The 23701-nt window shown below is 40.6% G+C and overlaps 2 protein-coding genes across 2 annotated transcripts in view; one reads left to right on the top strand and one right to left on the bottom strand.

Annotated features, from left to right (window-relative positions):
• fancm (FA complementation group M) overlaps nucleotides 1-23701 on the top strand; it is a 65056-nt gene that overhangs the window by 7038 nt on the left and 34317 nt on the right. The window lies entirely within an intron of this gene.
• soul3 (heme-binding protein soul3) lies at nucleotides 1639-17309 on the bottom strand. Its single transcript, XM_063183453.1, has 5 exons — nucleotides 16802-17309; nucleotides 9387-9481; nucleotides 8304-8445; nucleotides 5687-5870; nucleotides 1639-4572 (listed from the first exon to the last, which is right to left on the bottom strand). Exons 1-5 carry the CDS (start codon nucleotides 17052-17054, stop codon nucleotides 4401-4403), a joined length of 846 nt encoding a protein of 281 aa, XP_063039523.1. The 5' UTR covers nucleotides 17055-17309; the 3' UTR covers nucleotides 1639-4400.

The following is a 23701-nucleotide window of genomic DNA, read 5'->3' as shown; positions in this document are numbered from 1 at the left end:
CCACATGCACCAGTAGTATTAAGATTTGAACATGAAAATGTGTATATCACAAGAATATGAGTGGGCCCAGGCCATTGAAACAACTCGCACTCAAATGCAACAGAATACGTGCAGGCACATTTGAACTATAATGGGAATCTGTTTAAACATGAGCAATTTCAGTCCATTTTTGTAAAAAATATATATTGAGTTTGGCCCGCGACTTCGCTCCAGATTTTGATTTTGGCCCTCAGCCAATTTGAGTTTGACACCCCTGTGCTACTGTGTTGCTGGTGATGTGAGAGTCTGTCGAGGATCCCCCACCCGCCACCCCACCCGCCAACCCCACCCCCCACTGATGCTGAATGTTGTCATATGACACATTAATGATTGGTCAAGGGTGTTTCATTTCTCTCATGCGGTTGTTTTTGATTTGTCATGCATTTCTTGTATTTTTGTGGAGGAGAAAAACAAATGAAACGGTAGCTAGGAGGATTCTGAATGGATGGATGTACCCAGATGGCATCTTGTTTTTTGATTTGGGATTCTGTTGCCACTGTGTGATGGTTGGCTTGGCAGCAGTGCAGCAGTCTATGAGCATGTCAGTCAAGTTTACAAGTTGATTATTTCAGCACCACTGACCACACGCATCCAAAAGCAGCACGTTGAGCTTCTTAAACATTATGTGATTTTGTGAAAAAGGACCTGGATGAACACGTTTTTACTGCCCATATTATCGTCATCATCATCATCATCACTAATTTGCCAAGAGTGCATGTCTCCTTTAAGGCTGTGTTGTGTTTGAAGAGTGCATGTCCCCTTTAAGGCTGTTGTGTTTTAAATAGTCCAGTCTCCCAGCACACACCACCCTGCCCCTGTTTCACTTCACACATGACATGAGCTCATTACCACAGGCTAAGCTCCCTCCTCTGTCTCACCAAACGCACGGCACGCACACACACACACGCACACGCACATGATGGATCCATACATAAACTGAATGTAGACTGACATGCTTGTAGATGTGCATGCTCACTGTTTTTCCATTAGTAACATTTGAGAGTGAGACTCACTTCAGCCTGAGAATTGTGTATATAATGTTTGTATGTTAGTAAGAGACTGGGGGAGCTTATGATGACTGAAGTTGAAAATGTAATGATGATGCAGCGCCTGAATGGTGTGGAATGCTTATTAGGTGCTGCTTATACATACCTGGGCATTTTCATAAATGAATACCTTTCCCTTCGTTTGTGCCTTAGGTTTATACACAAACGGAGTTTTTTTCCTCTGAAAAGGAATCTTTCTAAAAACTGTCAAAAGCAGAGATTAAAAAGAAAAACAAATCTGTTAAAGGTATGGGTATTAACAAAGAAAAACGGAGACTTGAATGGCATCATTTTACCGAGCACAGGCTTAACTTATTTATGACAGCTCTTAGCAGCTTATTTAACTTACCGGTAGCTTATTTGTGGATTTGCTGATAGTATGAATGAAGATGCCATATTTTCCTAAGAACATTTCTTGTTTTTCAAAATACCCGGCTATGTGTAAATGGCCTCTTAGTCAAGTTCAAAGAACCCTCTGCTCTGACTATTACAATAGCCTGGAATATTTTTTCAGCGTAACAAAACAAAACAAAAAAAACACAGAAACGAGCAATAAAAATACCTTCAGGTTCATGATCGTATTTATTTTGGATACAGAAAGGAACTGAACATTAACAAAATCATCAACAAACTCACAGTTAACTCTGATTCCATACACTTTTCCTGACATATACGACACGATACAGCACATTTGTACAAAAATAGTTGCAGTTTGGGGGGTAGGGGGTGTCTAGCTCAATGATCCCAGATAACCAGCTGCAGGAGCAGAAAAAAACACTTTATTTTAGTGTTGCATCTATTAGCACTAATACATACAACATTAATAACTGTATAAGAAACTTCTAAGGCATGATCTAAGCAAAATCAAACATTTGTTAGCTCCTTACTAAGGTTATATTGGTAATAAATCCCTAATTGTGCATGAACAAGATATTTGCAAATACATGCCTAACAAATGTTTGATTGTGCTTAGTACATGCCTTACAAGTTACTTATACAGTATATACAGGCATTAACATTGTATGTATTAATGCTAATAGATGTAACACTAAAATAAAGTGTTCCCAAAAGTAGTAGTCATGGGGCCAAATGCCCACTCTCTCTCTTCGCGAGAACCAAGACCCGTCCAGCAGTGAATGGCAATATGTTTTGAAATCCTGTCTGTCTGACGTTGCAAATAAAGCCTAATAATACATACATGGTCAAGACTAGGTAAGAGTGGTCGTTTTGGCATTGACTTGTCAGTTGTTGATACAATACAACAATACAGTACAGTACAATTGTATTGTTGTTGTTGAGCAATGTGAATATGAGACAGATGAAGAGGAGATGCGTTTTGAGCTTGGACTTAGCTCTTACTCCAGTTACTACTCATGTTGTTTGCAGAATGCAGAATGCGTTAGTTTGGAACTGTAAACCATGCAGAGCTGATGAATGTGCACAAAAGGGGCAAAATATTTTAATTTTTGGTGACGTGTTGCAGAAATGTTCATTAAGAGTTGTCCTTTTTCAAACAGAAATCCTTATGAGGAAACAAGCCAGAGCAAACTATATCAAATACAAAAAAGCAAGTCCATTTCCGATGATGACCGCATTAAGCAACAAGGTTTCTATGATGATCTTGTCTCACAGTGCAAAGGCTCAAGGCCAGCCCAATCTTGCCAACATTGATTATTTTACTTATCTGGATGTCACTTCTTATTATTAATAAAAAGTTACAGATAGAAATTTCCAAAAAATAAAAAAACTCTCTGGCTGCAACTCCACAAAATTTGTGTCAAACATCATGAAGACATTAGACTTCAACGCAGCGAATAGAAACACCAATGTGTTTTATATTTTCTTATGTAATAGATTTTTTTTCCTTGAAAAATAGTGAACAAAAATAGCGCTATGACTCTCTCTCTCACTCATACTTACACACAGCCCGTACTCAAATAGCTGTATCCACTAGCTGAGTGTCTCCCTGGTTTGCTGGCATGAGTGTTTGATTATTATTTTTACTAACACTGACCTACAACATAGTGACATAAGAAATTGTTTATTTGATGGAGGTATATCAGAAGCCGTGTGTGAGAAAGCGAGAAAGACAGTGTATTCACAGCATTCAACAAGAGCGAGGAAAAGCGTAGAGGTATGTCTGTTTTGTACACATGCCAGAAAAGGAATATTTGGTTTTGGGGCAAACGGGCTGAAGGTTGGCTCTTGTATTTCATCTTTCTCTCGCTCTCCCCCTCTCTCTCTTTTCTCTGTCTGTGCTTGTCCATCCCTCTCTCTTTTCTCTGTCTGTGCTAACCATGTTAAGTAGATTTTTCACAATAAAGTACACTTGACTTGACTTGACTTGTACATCCAAGTGACTCAAGCTGTGGGCTGTGTGTGAATGTGGGGTTAGGGTGGTTCCTATGTATTAAGTGCAATAGTTGATTAAATCATTATCAAGTCAATCCTCTAACCTCACCTCTACAGCATTAGTCCAGCATTTTATTTTCCGCTTAAAAAAAACTTCTGGTGATGCCAGACAAGACAAGACCACCCCATGTATTCCGATGTGTCTCGGATCACTTACAATTATACATTTTCTGGAAACTCCCATCCAGGTGTGCAAAAGTTCAGGTGCAGGTCAACTGCTGTTGCAACCACCACAGACACCTTTAGTCCATGTCTCTATACTGTCTCCTAAAGCAGCTGGTAAGGGGAGGGTTGCCTTTAGTCCATGTCTCTATACTGTCTCCTAAAGCAGCTGGTAAGGGGAGGGTTGCCTTTAGTCCATGTCTCTATGCTGTCTCCTAAAGCAGCTGGTAAGGGGAGGGTTGCCTTTGTCCGTGTCTGTGGTACGGGGAGTGTGAGCACTGGTGTAGAGGAAGCGGCTGCTTGCTGGTGTTTTGGTTTGATACTAAGGGTGCATCCCAATATGTGACCTTGCCTCCTCCACTTGTGCTTGTCTCCTCGTCCCGCCTCCTGGCCCCTCCTCCGTGGAGAAAACGATAAAGTTTCCCAGCTGTCAGCCTCGCCTCAACAACTTTTGAGGGACTGTTTTTCATTCACCATCCCAATTGCAAATGAGAAAAAGACTTTACAATTGAGCTTTTGCAATATATTGAAATATAATGCTGCTGTCAGTGATGTCATCATGACGAGAAGCAAGTGGAGGAGGCAAGTGGAGGAGGCAAGGTCACATATTGGGATGCACACTAAGTGAGGGATAAAGGTCAGCTTGAATTGGACGGGGATTGTCTTATGTGGAGGGGCGGACGGGTGGGCGGTCGGGACGCGTGTTGGTCCAACCAGGCTGACAACATGGAGGGCGGCCCTTCAGCGCCTCTCGAGGAACCAGATCTCATTCTGTCGGTTGGCGTGAGCAGGGTTGGTGTAGCCGGCGATGATGAAGGTGTCTCCCATGCACTCGCCCGGCTCCTCCAGCGCCTCCCCCATGGCGTGGATCTCACTGATGATGGTCACCTCGTTTGTGGGACCTGTGAAAGCCCTATTGGTGGGCCACGGAAGGACAACATCATGTATTAATTAATTATAGAACAAAATAAGCAGCATGTGGCCTGATCGCATGTTTGAGCAGGCAAGACTGAGCTATCCCAATTGTCAGGTTGTGCAGTACGGCTCAGATACTAACACACAGCTGTTTTGGTATGAGATCACGAGCCACATATTGTTTTGTCTCCTCAGTTAACCCATTTTAGCCTGATGCAGCGTATGGGTTCGCCGTGTTTGTAAACACGATGTTGTGAGGAGGGGCAAGACACTGGCAGCCAACCGCTTGAGCACATTTTTTGACCAACAGCGGTTTCCAACAATCAGAGGTTGAGTTGTGCGTGGCTAGTTTCGCGCAGTCAGGGGAAAACAAAAATGTAGAACCCATGTATACGTTGTTTGACCTTTGGCACCTGGAGCGACACATACACATTCAGGCTCTTGAGATTTGAGTTTTCTTGTTAGACATGGGGGTATGTTAGAGCTGAATGAACGCATTCTAATGCAAGATGAGGGACCTAGCTTTTAAATGCAACTTATTTTAATGTTTTTATGTGCTTCGGAGGCTGAGATATTTAGGTTTTAATAGGCAGAGGGCACCTTTTCCCAAAAAGGGCTCAGGCATTCAGCAGGCAATTTTTTGCAGGTGCCCTAGACTCAAATGGGTTAAAAATAATTGTGCCTTGCTGCGTTAATAGGAAGTGGTTGATGTGCATGCTTCCAAACCACACAATGGATTTCTGAGATTACAATAATGTTGTTTCAGCGTGTCCCTTCTTCAGAGGTTGCGTCTGTGTAAATCAAGATACTTGATGCAAGGCGAGCCCCCTTTTCTGGTCTGCTTTAAAGTTTTTATTGGGGCCAGCACCCTCAAAGTAATTAATGATACCCAGAGTGAAGCCTGCTCCCTGCTACTATAGATGTTTTTTTTTGTTTATCAACATGGTGTTGTGAGGAGGGGCAAGACACTGGCAGCCAACCATGTGAGCAAATATTTTGACCGACAGCGGTTTTCAACAAACGGAGAAGTTGTGCGCAGTTTCGCGTAGTCAGGAGAAAACAAACATTTCGAACCCATGTATGGACAATGATGTCACAGCCATATCACTCACCTGGCGTAGATGATTTGGGCCGGCCAGTCCTCGATGACGATGCCAGAGTCCTCAGGTTGTGGGGGCGTGGCCTGGTACTGCGGGGGCAGGTAATAGGCGATGGTAACGGCCTGCATCAAGTCCTGACGCATCTCATCCGTATGCACAACCGTAACGATGGGCAGAGTCATTCCCAGATAGGTACCTAAACGCATCATGTCAGAAGGGTTCAAGTGGTCAGAGCAGAATGTTTATGTGTCATTGAGTCATGCTCATGAATTCTATGATTTACTAGAGTGTCATGGAAAAATGAACTTTCTGATATCTAAATGTATCTCATACTTTACTGCACAAGTCACCTGTGAACAGCCAAACCAAAATATCTGTGTCCAGTTTGTGTTTAGTCACTCTACTCAATAAAAAGCATAATGATGACTGACAGTTGTTCGTAGCTAGTCAATCAAAATAAAGGAAAGTAAAGAAAAGTAAGACACTGGCCTCGCCTACATGATGTGTTTAATTCTGAATGAATAATTCTGAATTAAATAGATCTGTCGATTTTACATTGCAATTTCATTGAATTCTGAATTTTTAAGGGTTTACATGAGGTTTTCAAAGCAGAATGAATGAAGTTTTCTTGAGCATTAAATAGACTAAATTCTGAATTAAATGTCACATGTAAACGAGGCCACTCTGACATTTGTTGTTTATTGGTCGAATTGTCCAGTGCCTGAAAAACAAAAAATCGCCAACTTCGTCAGTTTGCCTACTTAAGACAGATCAACTGATAATGCCATCACCAGCGCACTGCATACCTAAAAAAACTACAACAAAAAACAAAAACAAAACATGAAACAGCTGATGATGTTATACATGGCTTGACAAATATATAGTTTCGAAATGTATATGTAGTCACAAGGTCTCAAGTACTTAATGTTATGCGTCAGAGAAACACATAATTGTTAGGTCAGTGTAATCTTTTGTTAAAATGTTTATTGTACAGAATGTTTGAACATTTATGCTTAAAAACACATTTTTGTTTGGTGATGGAAAATGACTTTTTTTTCACCTGGTCTGGAAAAGTGTCAAAAAATCGAAACCAACCAACATCATGGCAGGTATCTAGACAGAATGGGAATACAAAGTATAACAATTCAATTGGGAAATGATTCTGATGATGATTTTGTGAAAGTGTCCAGGTCAAAAAGGGGGTGAGGGGGTGGGTAAGTTGGAGAATCCCCCATAAACGCATGGTACAGAAGCTGATCTGTTAGGCCGTAGGGCTGTATGCCTTAAATTACGGCTGCAGCCACTTGCGACCAAGTGCACTTGCTTTGGGATGATCAGAGCTCTTTTCATGCTACTGGAAGTATCGTCAAGGGGGGCAGATAGCCAACAGGGCTCTCATTAATGTTTTCCACCATTGTTTGACTCGACATGAAAGTTCTGTGTTTTGTCAGTTTTGCACCATACACACTCGTCTGTGTCAGGTGTTGTCCCGTGCACAAAATTGACATGAAATACGCGTGGCAACTGGCAACGCGTTCATGCACAAAACATGCCCGCGCACATCACACATATCCTGCAGCAAGCATCTCCCAGGCCGTAACAACAGAGAGTAGGACACACAGCACATGATTCTGGTTGTGATTTATAAAGTAAATTTTGAGTAAACTAGATCAAATCTAGTTTGTTGTGGGTGTGTGGATGCAATACATACAGTTTTGCTCAAAATAATAGCAGTGTCTTTACAAAGGTTGATAAATGTCAAAATTTCTCAAATAAGTTGTACTTTCATGAGCAAAAATGCACTCTGAATACACTGCACATTCAATGCACATTCTATTTCAATGCAAGACTATTGGGAAAAGTAATTCAATTTATAATATTTCACAGAAAGTGAACAAAAAATAGCAGTGTTTACATCGGTCTTTGGTAACTCCAAAATGTCCTGTACAAACTAACAAATTCTGATCCATGATCTCTGGTATGCGATTAAAGGACCAACTACAAACGTAGTACAAGAACATCCCCATCATGATACTTGCACCACCATTAGTTGAAATTAGCTAACATTGTTCTTTTTGGGTCTAAGGGTCACAGACAACTGGTCGGATGTCCTGCAAACAAAGAATTCAAGCCATGGTACACAGTGAAGACGGTCAGGCATGATGGTGCAAGCATCATCATTTGGGGATGTTTTCGCACTACATTGCTGGTCCGATTTACTGCATGCCAGGGATCATGGATCAATTTGAGTACAATCAATTTGAGGATATTGGAAGAAGTCATGTTGCCCTATACTGAAGAGGAAATGCCTTTAAAGTGGATGTTTCAACAAGGCAATGACCCCAAACACACCAGCAAGCAAGCAAAATCATGGTTACAGACAATCCAGATCCAACTAATGGAGCGCCGGACCTTATCCAATCTCCCTTTTTTGATACAGAATGTGCAGTGCATGTGCAGTGTCCCAAATGCATTTTTGCTCGTTGAGGTACAATTTATTTGAAGAAGTTTGACATTTACTTAACTTTGTAAAGGCATTGCTATCATTTTGAGCACAACTGTATGTCATGTAGCTTTGCACATGTTGCCAAAATCAAGGCTTACAGATGAAAGTTTCTCGAAAAGCTACCTGCTGAGTTTTGCTGGCAGATGTATCTCATGATGCGCATGAAGCCGTAGCAGATGCTCTGCTCGTACGTCTCCTCGGAGACGGTCACGCAGGCCCACTTGGCTTTCTCATAGTGCCGCTTCTCATAGTACACGGTCTCCATCTGTATACACACACACACACACACACACACACAGGGAAATAAGTAATCCTTTAATACATGCACAGTACACACAGGATAACTAAGCTTATCAAGCTAAACTTTTTTAGTAATCTCAACCACAGTTTGTCAGTAAAAGCCTAATGCAAGTAGACATGATTTAAAAAAATGTTGAAATATAAAAAAGAAAAAAAGAAAAAAAAAGCCTCTGTTCTTTTGTTAGTGGACACTTTTACTATGCAGAATGAATGTGTAGGTTCTGTGGTGGTACACAAGGGGTATCGTTTTTAAGCGGAACACAATTGGAAACATCTCCTTTGAAAACACAGTGGCTTGAATCAGCTAGAGTCACACACCGTCCCTCACGCACGACTCACACGCACACACACACCTTCTCATAGCGCTTTCTTTTGGGTAAACCTATTAGAGCAGCTGCTTTAGCCCGGACAGTAACTGGCTTACAGCATGATACTTGTGTTGGAGACTATAAAAAGCAAACCGGGACATCTCCAACGGTGTGTCATGAGTATGTGTTGTACGTGGATGTGTTAGGGGTGTAAATAATAATCGATTGTCATCCATGCATCAATCTTACATCCAGCGATTCAACTATCGTTATATTCGTTATGAACCCATTAATTGATATGTGTTATTATTGCACTCGTATTGTGAGGGCATTTTATTTTGCTCATGCAGTAGTGAGGATACTGATGCTCCTCAAATAAAATGTAAGCAGATATTTCAGCTTTTGTTACTTTATTAAACATTTCAGTGTTTTTTACTGATTGAATGTTTTTCTTAACCATCGCGATCGTTCTCAAATCGTGTTCAGGTAGAACACTGAATAACCCGCGCCTCAACATGACGGGGCTCAAACTTCACTGAATGTTCGCTACCATTCGTGACTATCCTCAAAACAGCAGGAGACAAGATTTTCCACTTGCCTTCTCCTTTCGACCGAGGAGTGCGAAGGGCACCCGCTCCCTGGTGTGTGCCCCATTGTTGTTGCTTGTGATTTGCTGGATCGGCTCTGCCATGTCTGTAGGAGGAAAAGGTGCAGTATCTTAATTAGACAGAACAAGAGCACTTAGTTACAAATAAATGCAGACATTGTTGGGCTCGTTTACATTATGCTTTTAATTCCAAATTAATCATTCAGAATTAAATAGTTCTGTTGAGTTTACTTTGCACTTCCATTTAATTGTGAATTGTGAGGTGTTAAGATGATGTTTTCAAAGAGAATTAAGTTGAATTCTGAAGTAAATTGAGTTCATTCTGAATTAAATGCTATTGTGTGCAAAATTGTTCCAGTCACTTGAGTCCCCCTTTTATAAATTGTATTGTTTCGGAATTAGCAATGAAAGCATTTGGCCCAGGGTTTCAGGATTTAGCTTGTTAGTCTTTAGGCCTCAATTCACTCTCAATAGGGGCTCTGCACAGTACATGGACACATAATCAAGGGTTTGTTCCAGTTATGTGTTTATATTGCGTGTTAAAAGAAGAATTTGACTTATTCTCACAGGGAATCTGTTGACAGTGCACGCTGCTTTGTGGTTTCCACTTGGAATATCCACTGGAAATAAGACGGTGTATTTTCCTTTCATTCTTGGAGTACCAGTATAATCTACATATCGGTAAATCTTATGGAAAATTAAGCCCAACTACAGAGTTGACAATTCAAAAAGCTACGCATCAACCAATCCTACTCAGAATGCAAAAAAAAAAGACCAAAAAGAAGGTCCAGAAAGGATGTTGTTTGCCTCTCAATTCTACCTGTTTGTTATTACATTGGCAAACAGTAGACAAAATGGATCCACAATCAGTGCTGCTTCCTAACTGGACAGGCTGATTTATGTGATTAACTTGGAATTATTTTTGAGCCTCGTACTTTTCTTAGCTATCGGTGTTTGTTTCAAATATATGGATAGCAGCTATGGCTTCGGTCTCGCCATTTCTGATTGTGTTTATGTTGGTATGTGCTGGATTTGTGTGCAAGTTGCTCATAAACATTACAATATTACTATATTTAAAATGTAAGGCATTACACTACTTTTGCGTTACTTTATTTACTCTCACCAAAATAACTGTCAATATGGTTCTGGCAATTTAGAGGGTAAATCAAGCTCGTCATGAGTCATGACTTTCACATCCAATCCAGGAGGTCTTTCGGCAGCATGCAGCCTAAAAACTAGCAGGTTCAGGAATATCTTCTTTTTGACCCACCACACTCAACAACATTAAAACCCAGGTTACAGTAAAATGTTACTAGCATTGTACCATTTGTAATGAGTTACTCCCAACACTGGTGACATACAGATGTGAGCAAAGAGAAATTGTAAAATGCCACTCGGATGATGACCGCAACGCGTAGCTAGTTTCAGCAGTGGCGTGATTGATACTGTGATTGTAACAATACAATAGAAAATACAATTGGATTACCTCCTACTAAGAAAAAAAATACTGCCGTCAGCAACTATTTATTTTAACGTTGTTATTCCCACTGACATTTAAGCTGCTTAATGAAGCAATAGTACAATCGGGCAAAGGTTAAGCCATGGCCATTTTTTGCTGATGATTTCAGGTGCACCGTGCTAATATGCTGCAAGGAAGCTGAGACCGAACAAATGAAATTCTCAATCAATCTGACCCAAATGCTTCAGTTAAACTGAGTCAAGAGTGTCCGGGTCTCTCTTTAGGATGTGCTGTGTTTGGGGTGTAAATAATAATTGTTTTGTGTCGCTGCATTGATCCTACAGCTACAGTCCTACAGTTCATCGATTCACCCACAAGAGAATCGGTTAATGCTTATTTATCGAACAAATGTTTGTTCTTATTTCACTCATTTAGTAAGGCATTTTATTTTGCTCACCCCATAATAATAATACTGAGTGTAATAATGAGGTTCTTCAAATAAAATGCATGCAGATATTTCCACAAAAAATATGAACTTTTTGATTTAAATCAAAGAGCATTCTTAAGTATCAAAAATAATCGAATCGCTGGCCTTAGAAATCAATATCAAATCTTATCGTCACAAAAGCTCTGATTTACACCCCTTGGCTGTGTTGGGATGTGGATACCCACTCCTGCACAACCTCACACTCATGTTTAAACGAATGCATGATGATTGCCATACACGGTGTATGCTCTAGTCTAGCACATGATTGAAACGCCCCATGGGGTTCTCTCTGTCTAGGGGATTAGAAAGCAACCTTGACTCAAGTTAAGCCTTTAAAATGCTCTGTACCCCACCAACCTCAGGGTGAAAACAGTTTAGTTTTTGTATGATGCGAACGACAGAAACCAAAATGCATCTTACATGGAAATGTTTGTTAAGTTATATATGTTGTGCTTTTATGGTTAAGTTTATCACTTTGAAGTGTATCAACTTCCCATTCTACCACACTGTGATGCAGAAGAATGAATGCTGTGCTCTCTTCCATTAAACGACAGACCATGCCGTTTTGGCTGCAGTAATTTGCCACGACCCTCTGACAGGTGTCCTGCCCAATGTTCGCAAGGGCGCTTGAGACGAACACATGCTGATTTGCTCCTGGTCTTCTTATGCAACACGGTGGTGGTGGTGGGCAGTTTTTTACGCTAATCTCTGCCAAATCCCTCTGCTGAAAGCATTGAGACAGGATTGTCTGTGTGTGTGTGTGTGTGTGCGCGCGCGAGTGTGCAACACAGAGTGGTGAAGCCCACTTCCTTTAAGTGACTCATAGGCACACAACACAATGTTGTATTGCGCACAAGCATCACTAGAAAGACACCCACCAGCAACGTTTGACGATTCCAGGCATTTACCATTACATTTCTAGACCAGGGGTGTCAAAACATACGGCCCCCCGGTATGACTTATAGGGTTGCTAACCGTCCCTTGAGATATGGAATAGTCCCGCATTTATTAGTAAAACTATGGGTTCCGTATTTGATCTGAAACGGACACAGGACGTTAAAATGCAGGAAATTACATCTTAAGATTTACAACATTTTCTGGGGGAAGACCCCCACACCCTCGTCAAAATGAACTGTCCCGTATTTTATTCATTGACAGTTGGCAACCATAGTTGTGTAGGACACTGAAATTATGAAATTTATGAAATTATTTCTGCATAGGACTAAGTATTGCATTGCTTTCTACATATTCAACACACTTTTAAAACACACTGAAAAGATAAGCGATAGTACTGAAAACAAATCCTCTGCTTTAAAGGGTTTTTGGCGATGATGTTACTAGTACGGCGAGCTTGAGATCACATGGGTTGTATGCGGCCCTGAACCAAAATGAGTTTGACACCCCTGTTCTAGACTGTAATCCGGGCAGCTGCTAGGGTAGGAACAAAGTCGTAGGGCCAGACTTAAAAAAATAAATTAAAAAAAGAGCGGAAAAATATCACAAAACAGAAACATCCCCTGTGTAATGCTGTGAAGTGTTATGACAAATCTAACTTACTTTTTACTTTCTGAAATATTGTCTACCATTACATAGGGGTGTAAATAATGATATATTTGAATCGATGCAGCGATCCTACAGTTAACGATTGAATTAATTGATTCATTCACAAGAGAATCAATTACTCGTTATTAATCGATTTTTTTAATTATTGCAATTGTTTTGTGAGGCTTTTTATTTTGCTCATGCAGTAATAATAATGCGGGCCATAATAAAGATGCCCCTCAAATGAAATTCATGCAGATATTTCAACGTTTAGTGATTTATTTAACATTTCACACACAAGCAAAGCCTGTGAGGTAAAAGAAGAACCATTGTTTTGAATTGAATCGAATCATTGCATTCTTAAGTATCGAAAATAATCGATGGCCTCAGAAATAGATATGTTCTCATGTCCCAGAATTAGCTCCCAACAACAACAACAATTGTTTTGAGGGGCTGATGAACTATTTAATCCTAAATGCCCCTCACAAACAAGCGGGAGAGGGAGGTAAGTTGGCTGGGAAAGTTGGTGGACGGGGGCAAAGGTTTATTCTGTTTTGTCCGCCTCAGTATTTCTGAAAGGTAGATTGGGCTAGTAGTTTTCTGATCAGTACTGTAGCTCTATGCCCTGTTGCCACATCAGCCTATTATATGTAGATTTTCTAAGAACAACACGTAGATGTTTCCGAGTTTTGCCAAGTTTTAATTTCAACACAATCCGAAACAAACAATGCCTTAGTTCTCTCACTCTCTCACATGGCGATGTGAGGGCGCATGGTTGTTTGCCACCATACTAGGGCTGTAACGACATACTAAACTCACAATTCGGTTCGTATCACGATTTTTTTACCTACTGTTCGATACACCCCACGATTTCTGAAATGTATCTCATTTGAAGCTTGGAAGCTCGATCACATTGAATCATATGGTTGTTTTCTGGAATGACCGATAACAAAACTTTGAAAGGGTTTATGTATCGTGCCTCCTTACATCACACTACAGTACCGTGACTCTTGAGTATTGCGATTTCTCGGTTCGATCCAATATCGCTACAGCCCTACACCATACCCTTCCCACACCAACAAAAGGTTACAGGAAATATCACCCCTTGTTCCCAGGACATGAGGACATTAGTTAGGGTGGAGCATTGGTGCTCAGTGTCATCCCCCTGGAGATTATGGAGCTTTATACGGGCAGCTGCTCTCCCATAGTGCATGCATGTACACATGTGCACGTACACACACGCACGCACACACACAATATTGTATCAAACCGAGAAATTGCGATACACAGAGTCATGATACTGTATCGCGGTGCAAAAAGGCAGTATCGTGATTCGCTCTTTCAATGTTCTGTTACCCCTCAGTCCAGAAAACAACCACACGATATGATGCGATGGGGATTTAATTCCCATTTTTAAACTTTTAAAAAATATTGGTAGCCTCTTGTAACCTATTGTACATATAAACTATTTGTAAGTTATAACTAACTTTATAACTAGTTTTTTATCTTACAATGTTGGCAAATAGGAAAAAGCAAATTGATTACTTGAAAGATACATTAAAAAAATTGTGGGGTGTATAGAGCCATAGGTCAAATATCACGATACGAGCTGAATCGTGAATTGAGTGTATCGCTACAGCCTGTCTATTCACACAAAAGTGTTCCCAACTTCTCACACATGATGCTTGTTCATTCATGTGCCGATACATTAGCCTATCAGTTATGCGCACACACACACACACACACACACTTTAAAATAGGGTTTCTACTGACACAAATTTGGCAGTTGCAGGGGTACTTAGAAAAGATACAGATAATTGAAACCACACTAAACAAAGTGTATTGTCCACAGGGAAGGTTTTTCATGGGTAGATGCAGCACCTTCTTTTCCAAATGTGTCAGCTACCAATTACTGAAGATATTGAACAATATTTTAACAGGTTTTTCCGCACTTATTTTTCTCTCTCTCTCTCTCACACACACACACACACACACACACACACACACACACACACACACAGTCCTTGTTCTTTTAGTGCAACATTCCATAGTCTGTCTCAATAAGTAGGTCGAGACAACACTGACTTCACCTCAAAACAGCAACACAGGTGTGTGTGTGTGTGTGTGTGTGTGTGTGTGTGTGTGTGTGTGTGTGTGTCTGTGTGTGTGTGTGTCTGTGTCTGTGTGCGTGACCCAAGGCAATATGAACCTGTTGCCATCTCTGCTATTTGCACCAAGGGATTTATAATGTCATTGTGAGAAAAGGGGAAAGTGTTGTAAATATGTCTGAATGGCAGGCTAGATTCGTATTGTGTTTTTTTATGGTGCTTTGCAGACACTTTAGCTGTCTGGTGTGTCTGAGTTATTAACACCACACTGGTGTAACTACACCGAGGCAGCATACCGTAGATGTTTGTGGTTTAGTCCTATTGCAATACTATAGCGCACACAATTACTGTTAATAATCTACTCCACTAAACATGGACAAAAAAACATGTGGCTGAGCAAGCCAAATATAACCTGCTAACCAGTAACAAACGAGTAGCCGCCGGTCTTCTCTGGAGCCCCCCCTCCCTCTCTTAGCCACCAAATCCCTCTTCCCAGCCCCCCAGCTATTTTACTACGGCCATACCACGCACGGCTGCTTGGCTGAGTCACACGGGGAAGTAGGTCAGGGTGTCCAGAGGTTTGTAATTTGACTGTCAGCCTGCTGTGCTGGGAACACAGGAGGTTGGGTTGAGCTCCTGCGACTCGCATGCAACTAAACACACACTCAAAACAAATGTAGAGGTTGATTCTATACTTTTTTGGTACGTCTACAAGTGTCTTTTTGTGTTGGCATTTTTCTTTGTTTATTTTTGTCATTTGTTTTGAGTAGGCTAGATTTTCTTTCCAACACCACTGAGTGTTTCCCATACATAGACTAATCTGTGGCTTAGCACCGCAAAGGGGACCCATAGCACCACACACTAATGTGTGGCCTACTTTTGCTCTCTGAGAGAAACTCAATTTTTTTTTTCTATTTCAAACAAGCTATTTTTCTCTTGTAATGATGAATATCCAGGTCATGTTATTGTTATTCAAATGAGCTTATTTTCACATTTTTAGTGCTTCGAAATAAGCACATTTCCTTACAACTAAAAGATTTACTTTAGTGCATTAATTGCCCAGTTGGAAAGGATAAAGAGATACAGAAGTTCACGAACATACATGAAGTTCATCCTAGTTTAGTATGGCACTTGTACAGCATTGCACATGGTGGCTTTGCAAAGCACATAAAACTGATGGGACTGTTGCTGTATCATTATCGATAGTATCAACAAACAACATCAACACAGCCCGGAAGTGAGGACGGTGAGCTTCACGCACACACATCAGACTATGCGTGCGTGCGAATGGAAAGACTTGACATATTAAAGTTTCCCCACTGAGGCAATGCAAAACGATTCTAGTTCCCTGCTGATGAAGACATTCCTTAAATTTGTCAAAACACTAACAACATTACCATAGTCTACTACACAATCATTTTGGCAGACTATTGTATTGGAACTGTAGCCTACGTTACTTTCTTGAAGGGAAAAATGGCGGCCAAACGGTGGGATGTATTCCGACATTGGTCGGAAACTTGTCGGTAAAAGAACGGAGCGTAGGCATATGCACGGGTTGACACGAAATAGCAAAAGTCAATTGTCACTGGATACTCAGAGAATAAAATTAAACGGTGGTCCTGCTTGTTCAAACCTCGCATATTTGCTTGGATCTTGTGACAGTGGGTCGGTCGATAAAATAGTGCAGGGAATTTTCAAGCGGACAGGAAACGTCATTCAATTGTGCACGTAGGACTCAGCAGCACTATGTTTAAATCCTCAACTCTGGTCGTGAGGAGCATTCACACCAATACAACACTCAGGGTTTTACCTCCAGGAACCTCTACTTGATGTCCTCTAGCCACGTCCTGCCAATAGTGCAGCAGTCGGTCCTGATCCTCGTCGTCCTCCATGGTCTCGCCCTCTTCCAGACTCCCATTGCCGGAGTCTGAGAGCTGGTCCTCCGACATAGACTCGAGATCTTCCAGTGTTATCACCCCGGAATGGGATCCCATGCCTGGCCCGTTGATCTCACGACCATCGCCTCCTCTACCACCATTCATACGACACCCACCTTGGTCCATGTTTCTTCCGATTGTATTTATCTTCTTCGTCCGTGGATATCAATGCGATTGACCGACAGTAACTAAATATAGTTCAACCGTCTCTATGAGTGAATGTATCAGAAGTCGGAGAGTTGAAATCGCCAAGTCCAGCCATTTACGGCGTACGCGTCGTTACATCGCTGTGTTGAACTTCGTATGCAGTTTAACAACATGCAAACATCCTATTTTGCGTGTTATCGCTAACCCCAGTCTAGCGGCCTACCGTGCATGACGTTCGCTCACACTGGACTGCTGAAGTTGTTGTTTATAAGAGCAGATGGTAGACCACGTGACCATCCCCCGCCCCTCTCGGAATTGGTAAAAAAAAAAAAAAAAAAAGAAGAAGCTGCACAACATAAGCCAACAATTTACCAAGAAACTAATGTTCATTGCAGTAGCCTATGCAAAAATATAGTTCTATTCTCCCATAATCCAGGGCGTTTGTAAGTTCCCACTTTAAAAATACATTTCTGAATGTAAATGGCTTTTGTTATGTAGAGGAAAAGTTATTTTGGTGAACGTTTCTAAACAGACAATGGCGACCCCTGGCGTATGTTTCAAGCTGACCGAGTTGTGCGCAGCAATGGGTAGGCCTACTTTTTAAAAGTAACTTTTTGAGCAATATTTCAATAAACATGCAATCAATTTCACAAAATATGCAAAGAGTAAGTTTAATACAACATCTGAAGTTTACCACAGAAAAGTAAGTTTAATTAGGTGACTTCATGTTTCTCCTTAAACATAGTTTGCTTAAGCTTATTGAACATATGCATATGTCTATTGTGGAAATAGCTTTTGTGTTTATTGAAATATTGTACAAAATGTTACTTTTCAAAAGGGGTGTGTACTCATTATTGCTGAGCACTGTATGCTACTTGTTATTGTCACACACAAGTCGTAGCCTGCCCTGAACACTACATTTGATTTGTTAGCTCAGTGTTTTCTACTGTCTGATTCATTAAAAGCACTACTATTACAGAATTTACCAATATGTATATACGGTGCACAGCAATAATAAGTACACCCCTTTTGAAAAGAAACATTTTGAACAATATTTCAACAAATACACATGTTATTTCCAAAATATGCATTGAGTAAGTTCAATACAACATCTGTGAAGCACAGACAATTTAAAGTTAAATTGCATAGCTTAAGTGACCTGTTTTTTCTCATTTTTGTTGTTATTAAAATTATGGTGGTGTCAAAGTGAGTACACCCCAGACTGATGCCCAGTTTGTCTCTTCAAAGCTCAAGGAAGAAGAAATCCGCACTCACAAACTGCGTCTCATTATTTATTTATATTACCACCATGTCCAAAAAGCAAACGCGTTTCGGCTAACAAGCCTTCATCAGTGCGTGGTACCTCTTCACCTCTCTTCAAAGCTCCCCATTTATGCTCAATCAAGTTCAGATCAAGTGTCATACTTAATCGCTGAATCGCTGTTCAGAAAATCATCATTGGCTTTAGGTGTGTGATTAGTTAGAACAGAATACAACCATCAATAAAGGAGAATGAGTAATGGTAACATATCCATTATTCGTAGAGCAATACATATAGATATTCATGTTTCCATAAATGAAAACAGCTCTCAAACACCAGCAGCACTCATGCACATACAGTGAGTCCAATATGTATTTGATCCCTTGCTGATTTTGTTGGTTTGCCTACTAACAAAGACATGATCAGTCAATAAATGTTATGATAATATGTATTCTAATATGGAGAGACAGAATATCAAAAAGAAAATCCAGAAATTAACTGAAGAGAATATGTATTAATTTATTTCCATTTCATCAAGCAAAATAAGTATTTGATCCCCTGCCAACTGATTACAGTTCCGGGCCCACAGACCAGATGGGCACTTCCAATCAACTTGTCATCTGAATGAAAGACACCTGTACATACTAACATGCATAAAAGACACATTTAATCAGCAGAATCAGTCCATAGTATGAGTGAATCAGTCACACTCCAACCTCACCATCATGGGAAAGACCAAAGAGCGGTCAAATTATATCAGGGACAAGATTTTAGACCTGAACAAAGATTAAATGGGCTGCAAAGCCACAAGAAAGAGACTGGGTATTAATGACCCAGCTGTTGATGCATTTCTTCCAAAATGTGAGGAATACGAAATGACTATCCATCAGCCTGTCTGGGGTTCTATACAAGATTTGACCTTTTGTAGGGATTTGATAACCATGAGAACAGAAAGAAAGCACCCTAGACCTGTACGGGATGAACTAGGCAATGATATCAAAGCTACTGGGACCAAAATCACTGAGAAAACTACTGGTAGAACTTAATGCCACAGATGTTTAAAATCCTGTAGTGCACACGTTACCCTGCTTCAGAGGGAACCTGTGCAGTCCCACCTGAGGTTTGCCAACGAACATCAGACTGGTTTAGGATATGACAAGGAGATGCTAGTCAGATGAAACCAAAATCAAGCTGTTTGGCATTAAAGGGGTCCTATTATGCTTTTTCATGTCCACTACCCATTTATTGGGTTACACAGCATCTGTTGTATGTAAAAGCTTGGTGAAAGCTGCATTTCACAAATTGGCCTCTTGGGGGAGAATTTCTCTGCCGCAGGAACGCTATTTCTCAACTGTCAGAGAACGCGTGGTTGGGTTTTCAACATTCTATAGCTTTTGTTTCCTGTACGGGTCTACGTCATGCTGTACCTAACATTGCTACTTATGGGATGGAGTGTTGACGATGTCACAGACCATTTATTAATTGCAGAGACAGTAGACCTAATGCGCATTTGTTCATCGCAGCCACATAGCCTATCTGAATTTGACAGTAGTGTGATGAGATGTATCCTATTTGTGAATACACCACTCAGTGTACAAAATAGTGTACAAGAATAGTGTAGCCTACCAGGATGTGTAGGATTTCGCCATCCAGAAGTTGATTCCATTACGCATGCCTTTTTTTGTATTCATAAATCAGCTCCGTCTAATAGGCTATAGCATCGGTCTAGGCTGTAGGTTACACTCACCTGTGGCCCAAGTTATATATTTTTTCTTTGATTGTGATATTAAAGCTGCTTTTTACATTGATAAAATACAGGTAGGCCTATGGCTAATAGGTCAGAAACAGTTGAATGAGGAAGGTTGAAAACAGGCATAGCGCGTTAACTCAAGTTGCGCAAAAACACTTCCAAGTGGGTGAAAGACTCGAATCGCCTCTCTCTCTCTCTATTCGCTTCAGGGCCGTTTTGCATATGCTGTTGGCAAGACTAACTTTTGTTTGTTAAGATGTGAAAACCCTACACTTTTATTGCCTCTTGAAGCATAACATTAATTAGAAGACGTGCGCTGATTTTATCCAAATAGGTATATATCACGACATGACCAGCAGCCGTTTGCATCAGCAATGTTGGCAACGCTTAGCCAGTTAGTATAGGCTATGCATAGGCTACAATTCAGTAATTAAAATGCAACAGAGTTTTGTTCATCATATCTGCAACAGTAACGTGGATATTGGCTTGCCGTCGTTTAAAAAAGGGTCGCGTCGTTGGGCGGCATGCAATTAATGAAACTGAAACTGAAACGGATATTGTAAAAAATAAAATAAAAATAAAAACCTCCTGTCCTGTCGATAAACGCGAACAGAAATATCACGAAACAGAGATAGGCCTAGGCGTTATTATAAGACCCAGTATGAAACCAATCCATCGAGGACAGCCCATTGCGCAACCAGTCCACCGGGCGCGTCATTTCTGCCGGGGACTGAATAGAAATGCAGTTACTAAAATGAAACCATGCACCTGAAAATACTCTGAAATGTATTTTTATGAAGCATAGCCTATCGCCATTGTGCATTAGGCCTACAGACAACGAGCAAACAAGAACTAATCTTTAAAAGCCAACAGCAGCAACGCCTGCGCTCAGTATTCAGTCTGGCTTGCAAAAAGACCACAGGACGCATTTCAACACGGAGTTCATATCACAAATAGGGTGTCACGATATCACTGAAAGGTGTTGAATTGATAGGTTTGAGTCCGACAAGTCGTGCCGCTTGTCTTATACTGGGCGCACTCTTTCAATTTCGGATTGCGTCTTTGACAGCCAGACAGAGCTCAAGGGGCTGCCGCGGGAGCGAAGAAAAGAAATATTCACAACTTCGCTGAATAAATATCATTTGAACTGTGTACAGCAATTGCAGATGATTAGCTTCTTGGATAGCCCATTTTGTGAAGGTTAACTTTCCATTAACAAAGAAAGGTGATCTGATTTCAATCCTCCCCGAGAATATTCTTTGTGTCTCCAAATTTCCACCTGTCAACAGCAGATCTACGACCAGCGCGACACTTGGCTTGGCTGATAACTTCAACTTTAGGCCTGTATGCAGGCTAGACAGTGGCTTAACCAATCAGCCCCCTTCTATTGCGTTAATAATGTTTAAGATAAAGATGACTTCGGCGCAGGATATCAGAAATAAACAAGACAGCGCAGGTGACTTAGTTTTTTTTTTATATGGCCACAATATCGCGTTATTACGCATCATATGCAATGCATATTATTTGATGAAACCACAAATCTGACGTAATAGCCTTTACCTAGCACCTTTCAAACCTTTCTCAGATATATGGTAGCCTAATTCTCCCAAGCGATTTTGAAATCAAACGGACCCATGCACAGAAGACTCGCATTGGATAGGGATGGGCTTCCTTCAGCAAATAACACAGCAAGGCCCTCAAAAGTAATGGTTAATAACATAACGTGGGACTTATGATGCGTCCTTTTCAGATTTATTGTGAACATTGGGTGGACTATTGACTTTAGACATAGGCTACAGACAGTGGTGTAGTCTACGTAGAACGCGGGTATACGGAGTATACCCACTTCAAATCAGGGATTTCAGTATACCCACTTAAAATTGATTGATACATTATTTTGAAAAGAACAAATATATACAGTATACCCACTTCAAAAAATGCTCAAATATACAGTATACCCACCATAATTAAGTAGACTACACCACTGGCTACAGAGTTGGATTCCAGGTCAAAAGCAGCTATGCTGCTGACGTAATATTAGTAATAGAATGCTTGATGAATCTCTGCGTCGAGATTTCAGAATGTTGACGGTCTAACATTCTGCACTTCCACGCGTTTCAAACAGGCGGCGTAGGGTGCATGTACACAATGATAAAAAATAATGGACATGAAAACAAGTGGTCATTCGAAATTAACTCCACTAACCACAGTAAAGCAAAATATTAACAATGAAAGTTATTCTAAATAGCATAATAGGGCACCTTTAACACAATTCAATGTGTTTTGAGAAAGAGTACTGCTGTCTATGATCCCAAGAACACCCTCCTCACCATCATGCATGAAAGTGGTATCATTATGGTTTGAGGGTGTTTGTCTGGCCAAGGCACAGGACAACTTCACATCGTCAACGAATGGATGGAGGGAGACATGTAATGTGCAATCCTGAGTGCAAACGTCCTTCCCTCCACCACTACACTGAAGTGTGGGCCATTTTTGGATCTCCCAACATGACAATAATACACAACATACAGTCAAAGCAATGAAGGAGTGGTTCAATAAGAAGCATATTAAAGTCGTGAAGTGGCCTAGACAGTCTCCAAATATTAACCCTATAGTAATTCTATGGAGAGAACTGAACCTCCCATTTGCCAAGCTACAGCCACAAACTATTAATGTTTTGGAGATAATCTGCAAAGAAAAATGGGCAAAAATATTTTCTACCATATGCACAAACATTGTCATCAACTAAAAGAAGCATCTGACCTCAGTGCTAGACAACTAGGGCTTTGCCACAAAGCACTTTATCTTCTTTAGCTAGAGGGGTCAAATACTTATTTGCCTAAATTAAATACAAATAAATTAAAATATATTATTTTATGTTATTTTCTGGAATTTCTTTTTGATATTCTGTCTCTCCATGTTTGAATACATATTATCATAAATTTATAGACTGATCATGTCTTTATTAGTGGGCAAACCGGCAAAATCAGCAAGGGATCAAATACATATTGGACTCACTGTATAAGAGCTACAGTATCCTTAGCATGTTTCACTTGAGGCACCATGCACTTTTCTTCGCATTATTTATCTCCAACATCATGATTAGTTCTAAACAGATTGATCTTGTGATCATGACTTCAGAGTATAGAATCCCATTAGTCTTCATTTTTGTCAGAATTAGGCCGGGCAAACTCTTGGTGGGCTTTTCTGTGACTGGGCTGTAGGGGTATAAATAATAATAAAATGTATCAATGTATCAGCCGACGATTTAATCGAATCGCATCGTATCGTGGGGCATTCTTAAGTATCGAAAATAATCGAATCGCTGGCCCCTGTACAATGCCCTAGCTCCAGGACATAATAGAAGTGGAAAAGTAATTGGAAAGAATCAAATCGTATCGTATTGTGGGGAATTCTTAAGTATCGAAAATAATCGAATCCCTGCTTTAATAAATCGATACCAGAGAGAGTAGAGAGAGAGAGGTTCCATTGGCCCATTGTTTCCGGGTTCTATTATTGTAAGGGGGAGGGGGTGAAAATCCCCCTTTAGGCAGACCTAGGCAGACCTCAGGACTGTTCTATTCATTGCTAGGAGCATTATGACACGCCCCTTTA

Source organism: Engraulis encrasicolus, chromosome 19, assembly GCF_034702125.1.
Source record: "Engraulis encrasicolus isolate BLACKSEA-1 chromosome 19, IST_EnEncr_1.0, whole genome shotgun sequence".
Classification (NCBI taxonomy): domain Eukaryota; kingdom Metazoa; phylum Chordata; class Actinopteri; order Clupeiformes; family Engraulidae; genus Engraulis; species Engraulis encrasicolus.
Note: the sequence above shows the minus strand (reverse complement) of the source record. Positions and strands in the feature narration are given on the sequence as shown.